This window comes from Schistocerca nitens, chromosome 2 (assembly GCF_023898315.1).
Source record: "Schistocerca nitens isolate TAMUIC-IGC-003100 chromosome 2, iqSchNite1.1, whole genome shotgun sequence".
Classification (NCBI taxonomy): Eukaryota; Metazoa; Arthropoda; class Insecta; order Orthoptera; family Acrididae; genus Schistocerca; species Schistocerca nitens.
Genome location: NC_064615.1, coordinates 338,145,917 through 338,161,384, shown reverse-complemented (window position 1 = coordinate 338,161,384; position 15,468 = coordinate 338,145,917). Strand labels below are relative to the sequence as shown.

General features: G+C 45.0%; 1 protein-coding gene across 3 annotated transcripts in view; it reads left to right on the top strand.

Annotated features, from left to right (window-relative positions):
* LOC126236131 (acyl-CoA Delta-9 desaturase-like) overlaps positions 1-14,938 on the top strand; it is a 115,371-nt gene extending 100,433 nt beyond the window's left edge. For all 3 annotated transcript variants that reach the window (XM_049945209.1, XM_049945212.1, XM_049945211.1), the window contains exons 4-6: positions 2,345-2,550; positions 7,530-7,715; positions 11,778-14,938. In XM_049945209.1, the coding sequence (XP_049801166.1) occupies positions 2,345-2,550; positions 7,530-7,715; positions 11,778-12,132 (747 nt within the window). In that variant the 3' untranslated portion in view covers positions 12,133-14,938. The remainder of the gene's footprint in view (positions 1-2,344; positions 2,551-7,529; positions 7,716-11,777) is intronic.
* The last annotated feature ends 530 nt before the right edge of the window (positions 14,939-15,468 follow it).

The window sequence follows — 15,468 nt, the reverse complement described above, 5'->3', positions numbered from 1 at the left end:
GCTCAGTCCAGCGTAAGATGCTCATAAATCTTGGAAACAGATCCTCCACGCTCGTAATATGATAATTTCTAGAATGAAACTTTCACTCTGCAGTGAATGTGTGCAGTTAAGAAACCGAGCGGGATAGCTCAGTGGTTAGCACGCTGGACTCGCATTCGGGAGGACGACGGCTCAAACCCGCATCCGGCCACCCTGATTTAGGTTTTCCGTGATTTCCCTAAATGGCTTAAGGAAAATGGCGGGATGAGTCCTTCGAAAGGGCACGACTGCTTTTCTTCTTCATCCTTCCTAATCCGAGGTTGTGCCCCATCTCTAATGACCTCGTTGTCGATAGAACGCTAAAGATTCATCTCCACCTCCTCCTCCAGTTATGAGGATGAGTTTCAGAGAGATGAGAACTGGGTGCTGAACAGGAAGCTGAAAAAGAAATTTTACATTTTGCGAGAAATGCTAGTAGGAACGAGTGGGTGAGAGGGACGGGCAGAATTGAACTTGTGATAGAGGGACGTCAGCCGCGACTGGATAGCTCACCTGGTAAAAGCCTTGCTCCCAAAAGAAGAGGTTTCGGGTTGGAATCTCGGTCTATCACACAGTTTCAATCGGTCAGGACGTACAAAACAGCCCACAGTCCTCTGAATGATGGTTGATCATTTCTGGAAATAAGCCGCTAGATGGGTGCTAAGCCGTTTCTTTACAATTTCTTTTCTTCTAGGTCTGCTAGTCCAGTAACACGCGGTAGAGCTTCTGTACGGTTTGGAAAGTAGGAAAGAGGTCTTAGTAGGACGGAGAGCGGGTCATGAGTCATGCGTGGATAGCTCAGCCGGTAAGAGCATTGCCCTTGTCAGGCAGAATTCAGGGCCCCAGTCCCATTTCGGCACAAAATTGTACGGTGACACAAAATTTCATGTTGGTTTCTACTTGGTGGTATTATTCATTGAATGAAGTCTCACTCTCCAGAGGAGTTTGCGGCGGTATGAAACTTGCTGGCACGTTACAACTGTCTGCCAGACCGGGATTAAAAATCTGATCCTTCGCCAAAAGTCCCAAGTTGGAGTCTGGTCGGGCACACGTATTAATCTGCCAGGAAGTTTGATATTATTCACTAACTGTTCCTGAAAACCGGTGGAACCACCAACACTGCAAAATTAAAAATTATAGTAGCTAAGATCTCCCTTAATGAAAAAAAGTGTTTCACGTTGATTCGATGGCTCGTAGCATAAAATAGATGGAAATGACTCACATATTACACGAATCACGATTAAGGGCGAAGCAAAATATTCACTATGCAGTCTAACTTAATCTCTTTTGGCCGAATGCTGTATTTAAACACACTATAAATGTTCCAAACGGATTTTCATAGCAAAATTGAAAGAAAACGAACATCAATTAACATCACACGAGAATTTTCGTCTGTATAAACTGATCAGATCTGTCTGTGCGTTGTCGTCTGAATACTGTATCGTCCTCTCGACTACGACTGCACACGGACTGTAACGGTATTAATTATGGTCAGTTTCTCGCTCTCCCGATAGTTAATGACAAGATTCGCACACGAGACTTTCTTCTTCCTCAATCAGCAATTCATCGGTCTTCACGAAGCAATAAGCACCCTGGTTCTGTAAGCCGATCAAATAAAATTCGGTGTCAGTAAACAAAATTGAACCCGGAACCTCTACTTCGCGGTCGTAGGTGCTGTCTGCCCAGCCACAGAGCACTATAGGAGACTTATATCTCATGCGTGTCATGTTGAAACATCCCCTTAGAAAAATTAAGAATGACAATGCTGATAAACCTCTTACGTTATTTGATTTTCAAACAACTGAGCAGAACTGAACTTACTCAGACATTTCTCTCTTTACTTATTCTGATCAACAGTAAACTGACACACAATATATTTTTTTTAGCGCAACGCAATCTGACTTTCAATAATCCCTACAAAAGAATGGCCCTGACTAACACTAACCCATATTGTTGCGAAACAGTCGATCAGAGAAGCCGCATTCTCCGCCATTAAACTGTGTATGCGTTCTCACTTAGAAACCGCAAAGGCTGCTTGGGAATACGACCTGAATTAAAAGTACACATTTTTTTTCACACGAAAAAAATAGTGATGAATTCTTATTCAATAATTTTACTCATTATTTTACACGATTTGGTGAAGGGTGGTCGCGGACCCCTAAGGGGTCCGCGGACCACACGTTGGGAAGCCCTGTCTTAGAAGGTACTTGCTTTTATTTCCTTTGGGACTACGTTTTTGACTGGGCTGTTTAACTGAGCGTCGATCCGGAACTATCTGTGTTAGAGCAACATAAGACGCAGCTGCCATCTGTTTCTCGTGTTTCAGAACCACATCTATGAGTGGGTGCGTGACCACCGGGTGCACCACAAGTTCACGGACACGGATGCGGACCCGCACAACTCGAGTCGCGGCTTCTTCTTCTCGCACATCGGCTGGCTGATGGTCCGCAAGCATCCTGACGTGAGCGAGAAGGGCAAAAAAGTGGATATGTCGGACCTGGAACGGGATCCCCTCGTCATGTGGCAGAAGAGGTATGTAACCCCTGAAGACTCCTTACCTACAAGACTGGTGGCCAAACTACAGTGTTTTACCGGTGTAGAAAACATCAGGTGATGAAATATTTGACGTGTTTACGGGAAGACTGTTCGACGCAGAACAAAATCAAACAACACACTGAAGTTGGTTCATGTTAAGGTACAACATCTACACATATGCTCATAACACCATGAATTTCATTAAGAGACAACGCGCACTTAATACGGAAAAACCAAACACATTAGCACAATTTGTGGCATTCCACTTCTAAGAATTTTTGAACACAGAGTATTGTGCCCTCTGAAGATCGTATCATCAATCTGTGGGGTGGATGTGATAACAGTGAACGGTATCTCGGTCAAGAGATAGGCCCATGTTCAAGGATAGGAAAATATAGCTAATACACGCAGACGACGCCCGAAGGCAGTGTGTGGCAAAAATAATATCGTCAGTCTCCGATTTAGATGTCAAACTGTCTGAGAGTTTCGAAGTGTTTGAGGCGGTTATTATAAGGTTTGTAGTGGCATTAAGGTCACGAGGGGAAACACATCGGACAGAAAAATTATTCATCCTGGGGAGATTACCAAAAAGAGATTTTCACACTGCAGCGGACTGTTCGCTGATAAGAAACTTCCTGGCAGATTAAAACTGTGTGTCGGACTGAGACTCGAACTCGGTACCTGCGCCTTTTGTCGGAAACAGCTCTACCAATTGAGCTACCCAAGCACGACTCACGAGCTCTCCTCACAGCTTCAGTTCAAGGTACGAGACGGGGTACTGGCAGAGATGAAGCTGTGAGAAAGGGTCATCACTCGTGCTTGGGTCGCTCAGTTGGTAGAGCAATTGCCCGCGAAAGGCAAAGGTCCTGCGTTCGAGTCTCGGTCCGGCACACAGTTCTAATCTGCTAGGAAGTTTCAAGTATCATGCTATTATCTTGTAACACAGCTTCTAACTTTAATAATGGCTTCAGCTAGAAAGTCCACTGTCTTTCAGGTATGCCATATACAGCTGAAAACACTCATTGATGATTAGGTCCCGTTATGCTGCCAAATTGCGGTTACGTTTATTCACCTGATGTTCCAAATAATCGCAGACATTTTCTATGGGGTTAAGGTTGGAATTTTAGAGTGACAATCAAGTTACGGTTGAGTGTCAGAATGTAGAATGTCCCTTAAGTACATTAACACAGCTGTTATTTTGGAAGACAGAGTGGCCAAAGGCCACTCATCACGGAGATATGGAGGGAACGGCAACACTTGGTCACAGAGGGTGCTGAAATAAACCCCTGTTCAATTTCATCCTTACCCAAATAAGCCAAAGTCATGGTACGAGAAAAACATCACACAACCACACTCGGCCTCTAATACACCCACCACACATTGCGTTTTGAACACTTCATTGGCATCTTTGCACGCAGTGCCTTGCACCCTTTGAAAAGAGGCGAAATCGTTGCTTTTCGGACCAACCTACACCCCTCTAGTCAGATAATGTGCAGTTTCTGTGTTATTTGGCCAATTGAAGTCGTGCAGCTTTATCTCCAGCCGTAAGGAATAGCGTTTAGCGTGGTACTCAACTCCAGACGCCCACTCCATGCCCTTCACTTCGAAACATTCGTTCGGAAACTGGCTGAGATTATCCTGAATTCGCTGACAGCAGCAACTCCTGTCGAGTCTGAAACAGAGTGTCGTTAATTCCTGTCGCTTGAATCATTTTACGGCGATTGTTGTTACGCAGTGTTACAGGAAGGTTAATTATTTTATTTTAATTATAACCTTCGTTACTTGAGAGGGCCTCCATGAGAACAAAAAAAAGGTTCAAATGGCTCTGAGCACTATGGGACTTAACATCTGTCGTCATCAGTCCCCTAGAACTTAGAACTACTTAAACCTAACTAACCTAAGGACATCACACATCCATGCCCGAGGCAGGATTCGAACCTGCGACCGTAGCAGTCGCGCGGTTCCGGACTGAGCGCCTAGAACGGCATGGCCACCGCGGCCGGCTCTCCACGAGAAACGAGTGTTCGTAGGACAACGAAACATTGTGGAAACATTTGTAAGGACATGCAGGAGAGAAATAACGAATAAACCATTGAAAGAAATACTTTCTATCGCAGCTGTTTTCGAACGTTGGGCCACGAAATAGTCAGGTGTCGTGATACAGCTCGTAGAATAGTCTGCTGTCGCGATACAGCTCGTGCACTGCTTGTAGATTGTACACTGCGTGCAGCATACTCAGCCATGGCAACAGAAACTTCTTCAATAATTTGTGACGCAATTGGCCATCGGCCTCTCCCCGGAGCAATTCCCAAATCCCCTGTAAATTCAATATTCCGAATCATATTCTTCAACCCCCGTCCGGAAAGAGGACCTCTCTCTGTTCCTTTAACGCGTAGATTCTCACGAAGAGGAGCAGCACTGTTGCTTTTGTTTTGATAAAACAGCTTTGCAGGTGCTCATCTTGTCTCGGCCCATGTTGACTGTTGGCAGCTGTGATGCACCCTGATGCTTGTGTTTCAGGCCTACGTCGCCATACCAGTACTGTCGCCTAAAGGCAAGTCATGACACTAACGCTGCTAACAACGCAAGTCCTGCAGCGCACAGTCTGAACATCACTGCTATAGCGTTGGGTACTCATGCAGTAAGCAGTTTTCCGTCTGCACTGGCTCGAGTAGCGGACGTTTAGTTCAAATGGCTCTGAGCACTATGGGACTTAACATCTATGGTCATCAGTCCCCTAGAACTTAGAACTACTTAAACCTAACTAACCTAAGGACATCACACAACACCCAGTCATCACGAGGCAGAGAAAATCCCTGACCCCGCCGGGAATCGAACCCGGGGACCCGGGCGTGGGAAGCGAGAACGCTACCGCACGACCACGAGCTGCGGAAGAAGTTTAGTTTCGAGTGGTATAGTATTCCTTGTAGACAGTTTGGGCTGTACCCGTCGACACAGCAACAAATCGAGCAATTTCATTCATTGGATGAATATAGGCGCGTCGGAACGCTATTTTGATTTTCTGCCATTCTGTAAGCTACCTTACTACGCTGATGCCATACAACTGCCTCACACATACACACCACTTCACTACCACAACGTTTGTCATCAGTGGAAGGTCGCTTGAACACTTGTTACCAGTTTTACACCACTTACACCGCTCCATAGCGACCATTGCTGTATTTCAGGGTGGTAACCAATATTCTGTCCGACGAGCTTACGGTGTCTATCTGGAGCTGCATACAGTTGGTCTCTTTACGTTCGTAGTGCCGTATATCTCCTTCTCGCAACGATATGACAGACGCCGTTAAAAGGAACAGTGGTGACATTCAGCCTTCTTGTCGTCCAGTTTACGAACCAATTCGAGGTATGCATCAACGAGGAGAAAACAGAGGTCTTTTCTTATATGTATAATATCACGGAATGGTAACAATGGTATCAGCGTAATGTTGTGTGCGAGCATCAGCATAGTCATAGGAAGAATACTGTGCGATGTAAGACCAGTTTAGCCGCGAGCGGGTATCGCGCGGCATACCGATGATTACCATGTAAAACACGTGTACATATTTGCAAGTTTTGACTTTTCGAACACCTTTCGTGATGCCTAGAACGTTTCGTATCTCAAACTGTTATATTTCACCCATAATTATGAACGTGTAGTCTCCGTTGACAGATCTTTTCGGGTTGACGGAGACGGAAAGAAGGAAGAAACGTTACAGTTTAGCCTTCCGTCGGCGACGAGTTCGTTGGAGAAGGAAATTTGGCGTGTCTTCTTCAAAGGAACCATCACACCCTTTTTCTTAAACAAGTTAGAAAAAGCACAGTTCAAACCCAGAAACATCGTCGTCCAGAAGATAAATTTCGACAGTTTTTCTCCTTGTGCCGCGCGGGATTAGCCGAGCGGTCTCAGGCGCTGCAGTCGTGGACTCTGCGGCTGGTCCCGGCGGAGGTTCGAGTCCTCCTTCGGGTATGGGTGTGTGTGTTTGTCCTTGGGATAATTTAGGTTAAGTAATGTGTAAACGTAGGGACTGATGACCTTAGCAGTTAAGTCCCATAAGATTTCACACACATTTGAACATTTTTTTTCCTCCTTGTCAACTACAGGCAAAATGTACATATGATATTACACAGATCTATCAGGACTAATCTGGAAAACTTGTAAGAGTGATGCAGGGTAGGTTGTGCTACGAAGTAAACGTTAAGAAAAAATTCGATACTTGGCGCCTTGAAGTTAGCAAATCAGGCCATCACCCGTGCAGATTCAAGCACCCCACCAGAGACGATGTCGCAGAACGTGTTCTTCCTGTGGTTTCCTGTAACGAAACAGGAGAACGATGCAAAAATTGGACATGGGACTCTAGTAGGGGCCGAACCCAACCCAAGGACCGAGCAATCTCGAGCGCTGTGGTCCACGCTATGGCAACAACTGACGCTAATTGAATCTGGCAGCAGAGGAATTTGCGCTTGCAGCGCCCTGATTAGCTAACTTCAGTAACTAACTCGGTAAGGGCGCAACGAATCGAATTTTTTCTTAACAATTATTTCTCAGCACAACCTACCCTACAACACCCTAACAAGCTTTTCAGACTGTTTCTGATCACACTGTATATCACTAAGAGGAAAGTTTTGTTGCCATCAAATCTTGCGTTTCGCCTCGTTAATGTGACTATAGAGATGGTTTCTTTAAGAACTTGTGTTCCATAGTGCTTTATGCCAATTTTGAAAACTATTTATGTATTTCATTAAGCCACGAGCGAAATGCGGCTTTTGTTAAATACATTCTGGAGATATTTTATCCGCACAGAATCAAACCAAGATCTTTTTCTCCTAAACTTACTGTGTACGCAACCTGCACTTGAAATATTATATATTTTACTGCCTAAGATTTTCCCTAATGAAACTGACTTTTTATGGTGATGTAATATCTGCAGCCGAAGGCTGTTTTTTTTATACGACTGTACATTTTCGTGCCGTAGGTGGTACCTCTTCATCATGCCGTTGTTCTGCTTCGTGCTGCCCGCCTGGATCCCGGTGCGTGTGTGGGGCGAGGACCCCTGGGTGTCGTGGCACGTAGCTGCTATCTTCCGCTACACGCTGTCCCTCAACTGCACGTGGCTCGTCAACAGCGCCGCACACATCTGGGGAGTCAAGCCATACGACAGGTAAGACGGAGCAACCCTCTAGCTGTTGCGACTGCCCAAATACTTCGCAGTGCCTAGTTCTGTGATATAAGCAGGATACACTGTTGCAATACAAATCTGAAGTGAGTACCTTTGTAATGTACATTTAATTTTCACCTAAGATTCTAACTTGGACCTCACATCTTCCTCGCGGTTGCAATACAAATCTGAAGTGGGTACCTTTGTAATCCACATTTCATTTCCATCTAAGATTTTAGCTTGGACCCTACATCTTCCTGGCTCACCAGCCACGATCTCCGAATATGCAAAACTCCCAAACTGCTAAAGCTTCCAGACAGATTAAAAATTTGCACCGGAGCTGGAACCTTTCCCGGGAAATATTCTTATTGAGTGAACTACTGATGCACAACTCTCGACCCACCCTAGCCGTTTTACAGTGAAATAGTGATAGGGCACAAATTGCTGTATGGTGACAGGCTTACCCTATAAATTTAGTACGCCTGCCCGCCTTTTTACCGAAAAGTATCGCTGAAACGTATAACCAAGGGCTGTCATATAACCACCATCATTTTTACACTTCAGTAAGCCAGGTGCTCGTACTTCTCGGCAGTTGTTTGTTTATCTGATAGTAATTGCTACATCAAATGCTGTGATCCGTTAGGATATGCTTCTCCAAGCTACTGGGTTTTACGTAAATCAAATGCCTTCTGCAAGTAACGGGAGACGGATAATGGCATGAAATGGCCTCTAGGGTGAAAGCACAGGGGAACTTCGTGTGTTCTAGGACCATCACGGTAGTTGTGAAAGCCATATAGGAATCCGGAAAATTACGGCCAAAAGGTATCTGATAAAGCCACTGTAGGCGCAACTGGCCAGGGGTAGATAAAATCTTTCGAAACAAAAAAGAACTTCGTATCTCGTATTCTAATTGAAAAATAGTTCCGATAAAAATGTAGTGAACGTGAAAATCAACACTGTCATTTATACTCATGTAGCTAGTTTCTGATCTAAGCAATGGCATACATTTCTCGTGTATTTGTGACTTTCTTTTTACGAATAAGGTCTAAGACTGTAGGAAAACAGTATGCTGTTGACTGAATATCGCCTTAGGTCCCGAACTCCATTGTGGCAAAACTGTGGGTAAATGGTTCAGATGGCTCTGAGGACTATGGGACTTAACATCTGAGGTCATAAGTCCCCTAGAACGTAGAACTACTTAAACCTAACTAACCTAAGGACATTACACACATCCATGCCCGAGGCAGAATTCGAACTTGCGACCGTAGCAGTAACGCGGTTCCAGATTGAAGCACCTAGAACCGCTCGGCCACATCGGCCTTATATATGCGAGGCAGCATCCTACGACAGTTCCGGCTCATCGTGGGTGCAATGACGTCAACAGGCATGAGAACCGGGTGCCATATACGAAACTGCTGCTCAGGCCGCCTTGTAAATATCAAGAGTTTTTCTTTGTTTTCATTCGGTGTCCAAAGCCCTACTCCGTGGCCTACTAAATATGCAGTTATTGGATCTGAGCTGCCTCTTTTATCTTAGAATTAAGGGGCAAAAAACGCAAAATTTTCGTGAACAGGTGTACACTATTAGTATGGCACTGGAGCGAGCGCTGGACACAGAGCCGACATTTACATACGAAATCTGTAGGATAACACCATTCATTACACAAAGAAATGTTGGAGACAATTGCATAAGTATCGTAGAAGTAAGGTATACCTTGGTCCACAAATGCCATGGTACTCGTGGTCTATCCTCATTCGTATTTTTTGCAGTGTGATTCCGTTAGCTAACAGTCGCCCAGAGCTCTGAGAGGGAACTTATATCGATTATGTGGCTACCGCCTGTCTGGATACTGTTACTGATACAAACATAGTGAGGGCTGCATAAAACTAATCGTTAGGAGCAGCTCAATCAGCTCACATACCCTGAAGTGCCAAAGAAACTGGTACACCTGCTTAATATCGTGTAGGGCCTCCTCGTGGCATGGACTCGACTAATGTCTAACATAGTGCTGGAGGGAACTGACACCATGAACCCTGCAGGGCAGTCCATAAATTCGTAAGAGTACGAGGGGGTGGAGATCTCTTCTGAACACCACGTTGGAAGGCGTCCCAGATAATCTTGATAATGTTCATGACTGGTGAGTTTGGTAGCCAGCGGAAGTGTTTAAACTCGTTAGTGTGTTCCTGAAGCTACTCTGTAGCAATTCTGGACGTGTGAGGTAACGAATTTTCCTGCTGGAATTGCCCAAGTCCGTCGGAATGCACAATGGATGAAGTTGATCAGACAGGATGCTTACGTACGTGTCACTTCTTATAGTCGTATTTAGACACATCAGGGGTCTCATATTACTCCAAGTGCACACGCCCCACATCACTACAGAGCCTCCAGATGGTTCAAATGGGACTTAGCATATGAAGTCATCAGTCCCCTAGACTTAGAACTACTTAAACCTAACTAATCTAAGGACATGAAACACATCCATGCCCGAGACAGGATTCGGACCTGCGCCCGTAGCAGCAGCGCGGTTCTGGACTGAAGCGCCTAGAACCGCTCGGCCACCGCAGCATGCACAGAGCCTCCACCAGGTTGAAAAGTCCCCTGCTGGTACGCAGGGTCCATGGATTCACGAGGGTGTCTCCATAACTGTACAGTCCATCTGCTCCATACAATTTGAAACGAGAATGTTCCGACCACGCAACGTATTTCCAGTCATCAGCAGTCCAATGTCGGTGTTGACGGGCACAGGAGAGGCGTAAAGCTTTGTGTCGTGTGATCATTGAGGGTTAATAAGTAGGCCTTCGGCTCCGAAAGCCCATATCGATGATGTTTCGTTGAACGGTTCGCACGCTGACACTTGTTGATGGTCCATCGTTGAAATCTGCAGCAATCTGAGAATGGCTTGAACTTCTGCTACATTGAACGATTCTCTTCACTGATCGTTGGTCCCGTTCTTACAGGATGTTTTTCCGGCAGCAGCGATGTCGGAGATTCGATGGTTTACCGGATTCCTGATATTCACGGTACACTCTTGAAGTGGTCGTACGGGAAAATCGCTGCCTTGGAGATGCCGTGTCCCATCGCTCGTACACCGACTATAACACCACGTTCAAACTCACTTACACTTGATAACCTGCCATTGTAGCAGCAGTAAACGATCTAACAATTGCGCCAGACACTTGTTGTCTGTCGGCCAGTGTGGCCGAGCGATTCTAGGCGCTTCAGTCTGGAACCGCGCGACCACTACGGTCGTAGGTTCGAATCCTACCTCGGGCATGGATGTGTGTGATGTCCTTAGGTTAATTAGGTTTAACTAGTTCTAAGTTCTAGGGGACTGATGACGTCTGATGTTAAGTCCCATAGCGCTCAGAGCCATTTGAACCGTTTTTGAACTTGTTGTCTTATACAGGCGCTGCCAACTGCAGCACCACATTCTGCCTGTGTATATATCTCTGTATTTGAATACGTATGCCTATACAAGTTTCTTTGGCGCTTCAGTGTTTATTGCGAACACGCTGCCTAAACCAAAAATCAGAATTTTTAACTCCCTTTTCCCTGTTCAATAGTTCTTATCTTTTTTTAAATTTACTTTCGGTTTGTGCCCATTCAGCTTTCTCAGTACCGTAACTGAAAGACAATACAACAGCTTATTGGGGAAGATTTTCTTGTCAGTCACGATGATATGAATTTAAGTACAACACGACGCCCAGCTTTCGAGGGGAGAAATTCTTCAAACCGGCTAGGAATCGAACCCGGGTCCCTTCGGTTCACAATCTGCCGCGCTGACGGCGCAGCTACCGACGCGAACTGTTCAAGAGTTCGTTTCATATTTTTCCCGCGAATTAGCCGACGAAGGCTTGGGAAGTTTATCTCAGTAGATGTGTCTTGAAAACAATATTTTTTCTGACAGCCCGACACTCAGTAAACCTGTTTCTATCAATTTCTGTCACTAACGGAAGGGGCCAGTGTTGTGATTAATTTAGCCACTGCGTGTGTGGAAACACACAACAAGGTAGGACGGTTCATCGTGGTGCCGCAGACGTGCTAACAGTGGCTGCTCTCCCACAGGAACATGAGCCCAGTGGAGAGCGTCCCGGTGGCAGTGGCGGCGTTCGGCGAGGGCTGGCACAACTACCACCACGTCTTCCCGTGGGACTACAAGGCGGCCGAGCTGGGCAACTACCGGCTCAACTTCACGACGGCGTTCATCGACTTCTTCGCGTGGCTCGGCTGGGCGTACGACCTGAAGACGGTGCCGGAGCGCATGGCGCTGAGCCGCGCGGCGCGCTGCGGCGACGGCAGCCACCCGCGGCTGCAGCGCCGCAAGTCGCACAGCGCGCAGCCCGCCATCTGGGGCTGGGGGGACCCCGACATGCCGACCGAAGAGGTGCGAGACGCCGAAGTCGCGCGGCAAGCGCTCTGAGCCGCCTCCAGAACGCACCGCGACCGCTACGCCGACGTCCCTGCGTGCGGGGGTCTCGTATCGTGTGGTGGGCGAAGAAAGTGTTCGACACGCTTCCCCAGTCTCAAACCAGCTCCCAGATTTTATGGTGTTTTGTTTTGGTGTCAGCTGTCATACGAACGAGTTTATTCTGTGATGCCACGCTCACGTATTACGCTTCCCCCTTTCTTGCAACTTCCCCTGCTTAAGTAAGAAAATTCGTGATAGGTTATTGGGTTTATGTTGACTTGAATTTTAGTGTGGCACTGCACGAATGGGGAATTGGATTTATCCTTTCTGCGCGATTTTCGCTTCTGTTAGCCCTAAGCAGACATTATATTCGCTCCGTTTGTGGCCTGTCTTGTAAACGAACAGGACTGGATTTACATACGGTGGCGGCGGCGTCCTAGAGACTTTTTCCGTGTCTCTCATTCGGTTCTCGATTTTAGACGTTTTTAGTTTTCGTAGCCTTTTTTTTCTTTACAAAATTAGTACTCCACGCTACAAAAAGTGCAATCGGTAACGGAATTACTAAATTAGCTGGAACGGCATTTCTCTTTTCCCTGTTCAATTGTACATTTTTTTTAATTTGCTTTCGGTCTGTGCCCATTCAGCCATTAAAAGACAAAACAACAGCTTATTGGGGACGATTTTCTTGTCAGTTACGACGATATGAATGTAATTAAGCACGACGCTCAGCTTTCGAGCTGAGAAATTCTTCAAACCGGCTAGGAATCGAACCCAGGTCCCTCGGTTCATAATCTGCCGCGTTGATGGCGCAGCTACTGACGCGAACTGTTCAAGAGTTCGTTTCGTATTTTGATCGCGAATTAGCTTCTTCACGGCGCTCATTATCGTGTCAGATAGACTACTTTTATTTAAAAAAAAAAAAAAAGAAGATTATTAGCTAACCCTCGCAACGATGATAAGCGACAGCCAGAACGTTCACCGCTTGTACACAAATTGATGGGAAACACAGCTATACAAATCGACCACCAAAGCAATCAAAATTAGTCGATACGACGCGCAGCTATACTGCAATCGCCGCCAGCGACATTAACAATCACCCTGTAACATAACTGTGAAGCTACCGATTAGCCACAGTGGTGTCTACCGATAGTAAAAGCGTCAGTCGAGATTTTTCAGCGTCCCCTTTCCTGCGACCTAGACTTGGTACTGCCTGACCACAACGTAAATCTGGCTCTGGGCATAGACTTGCTGAGAGCAATCCTACAAATTCAGACTATCGTGGTGCAATTGGTAAAGTCACCGACACGCTGTTTGACAGTATGTCGTACTCCCAAAAATGGTGTTATGAATCAAAAGAGTTGGGCATTCATAACGTGTGTGTAATACGGTTTCTGTTTTTACTTTGCTAATTGATTTTTCTACAAATTTCCAGCATTCTACACAAATTATGAAGTATTTCATTGTTGTGTTGCAACATTCACAGGTCACCTTTTGGTTTAAGTGTGTGTTGCTCTTCTGCGCTCTTAATAATCTTTACACAAACTGCAGCTAGTCACCATTACTCGCTCTGTTTCCTCAAAAAAAGAGTTCCATCAACGATTATCAACAACTCAATTCAATATATCCATTACAATGACATTTCTTATGTCTCCTTGACAGGATACTGATTCAGTTCCTCCCAAAACTCGTACTTATGAGTTAGAAATATTTCAGGGGAATAACAGTGACTGGTGACTTAACGCGAGCAGTTTAAGCGTACAAATCAATTCTCCTAATTCATAAATTAACTTCAAAATTTTCGCCAAGTAATACAGAACATCAGTGGCATTAAGTGCAGGACCTTGTCGCTTACTTCACGTAAACAATAACACATAAAATGTGGTTGCTGAGCCCTTCGAAGTCAGGAGTGACACTGTGTCATTCTAAAATCTCGTTAATGCTAAGGACAATGATTTTTAAAAAAAGCTTTAACTAGTGTCAGACTCTTAGAGAATTATGTGTGTTTGTCATGAAATGTAGTCGTTGATATAGAACATTTGTTAATAATCTTAGTTTGTAGGTTAAGACTTTGACTTATAGTCTTTCATTCATTGTAGCATCGGGTTCTGTAACAACTCGAGTTATTTAGATTCTTAATGCTTAATTTTCTCATCTTCGTATGACAGCTGTTGTACCAAATATCTTCGCCCATCGTGCCAAGTTAACAAATTCTTTTTGAAATTTTCCAGTTGATGTGAAAGAATGTTTAAAATAGCAGTGAAACCGAGATCTTACCATAACATTTCGTCCAGACATGTAAACTGAAACCCAGTCACAGAAATAGTACCTTAATTAGTAAATAGTAACTTAAAGTTATTACATAGCCATTGCGTTCCATGACTGCTGAATGTTTACCTCCGCAACCTGTTGATCATTTCAGATGTGTGAAATGTTTCGTTACACCGTTGAAAATATGTCATGTAGCTACAGTTCTGCACCTTTCTTCAGCTGATAAACGCTTCGCCATACATATATGTAGCTGGCGACTTCCGATAACTACATCGGAGCCAGATTAGTGTGATATGCACATCGTAGTAAGACGCCGTAGTAGACAGCTTTGTTCCCCAGTGGTGGTGGACACACTCCTTAACAATGGAGTAACGGCCCCCGAGACGGCCGCACTAATTTTATTTATTGTTAGTTGTAGTGAGCACTAATATTGCACCTAGAGCCGCGAAACGCTGGCTTCAGGCTCAATTCTATGAATATATTTTTGTATATAAAATGTGTTGTGTGTGTATTAACTTTATTGCCAAATAAAGTTTCCATGTTTTAAGATGTTACGCGGTTTGAATGCTCATCTATGCAAATTACCTTATCTTGTTGAACATTGCCGCGCGGGATTAGCCAAGCGATCTTGGGCGCTGTAGTCATGGACTGCGCGGCTGGTCCCGGCGGAGGTTCGAGTCCTCCCTCGGGCATGGGTGTGTGTGTTTGTCCTTAGGATAATTTAGATTACGTAGTGTGTAAGCTTAGGGACTGATGACCTTAGCACTTAGTCCCATAAGATTTCACACACATTTGAACATTTTTTTCTTGTTGAACATTAATTTGAATCTACATATAAGAGGCAGTCAAATGAAAACGAGGCAGATGGGAAAATAAGTAAAATATTCATTATTTCAAAAGTAATTGCTGTAATTGTTAATAAATTTATCCCACTGTGTGCTAAGATGGTAAACGTCTTAATGAAAAAGTGTTTTCGGTTGCCTACGGACCCATGTTGCCCGCCCACATGTTGCTAAGAGTGTTTGACTGCGCTGCAGGAATTTCGCTATGAACCCCTCACACATCCTCCAATACAATTAC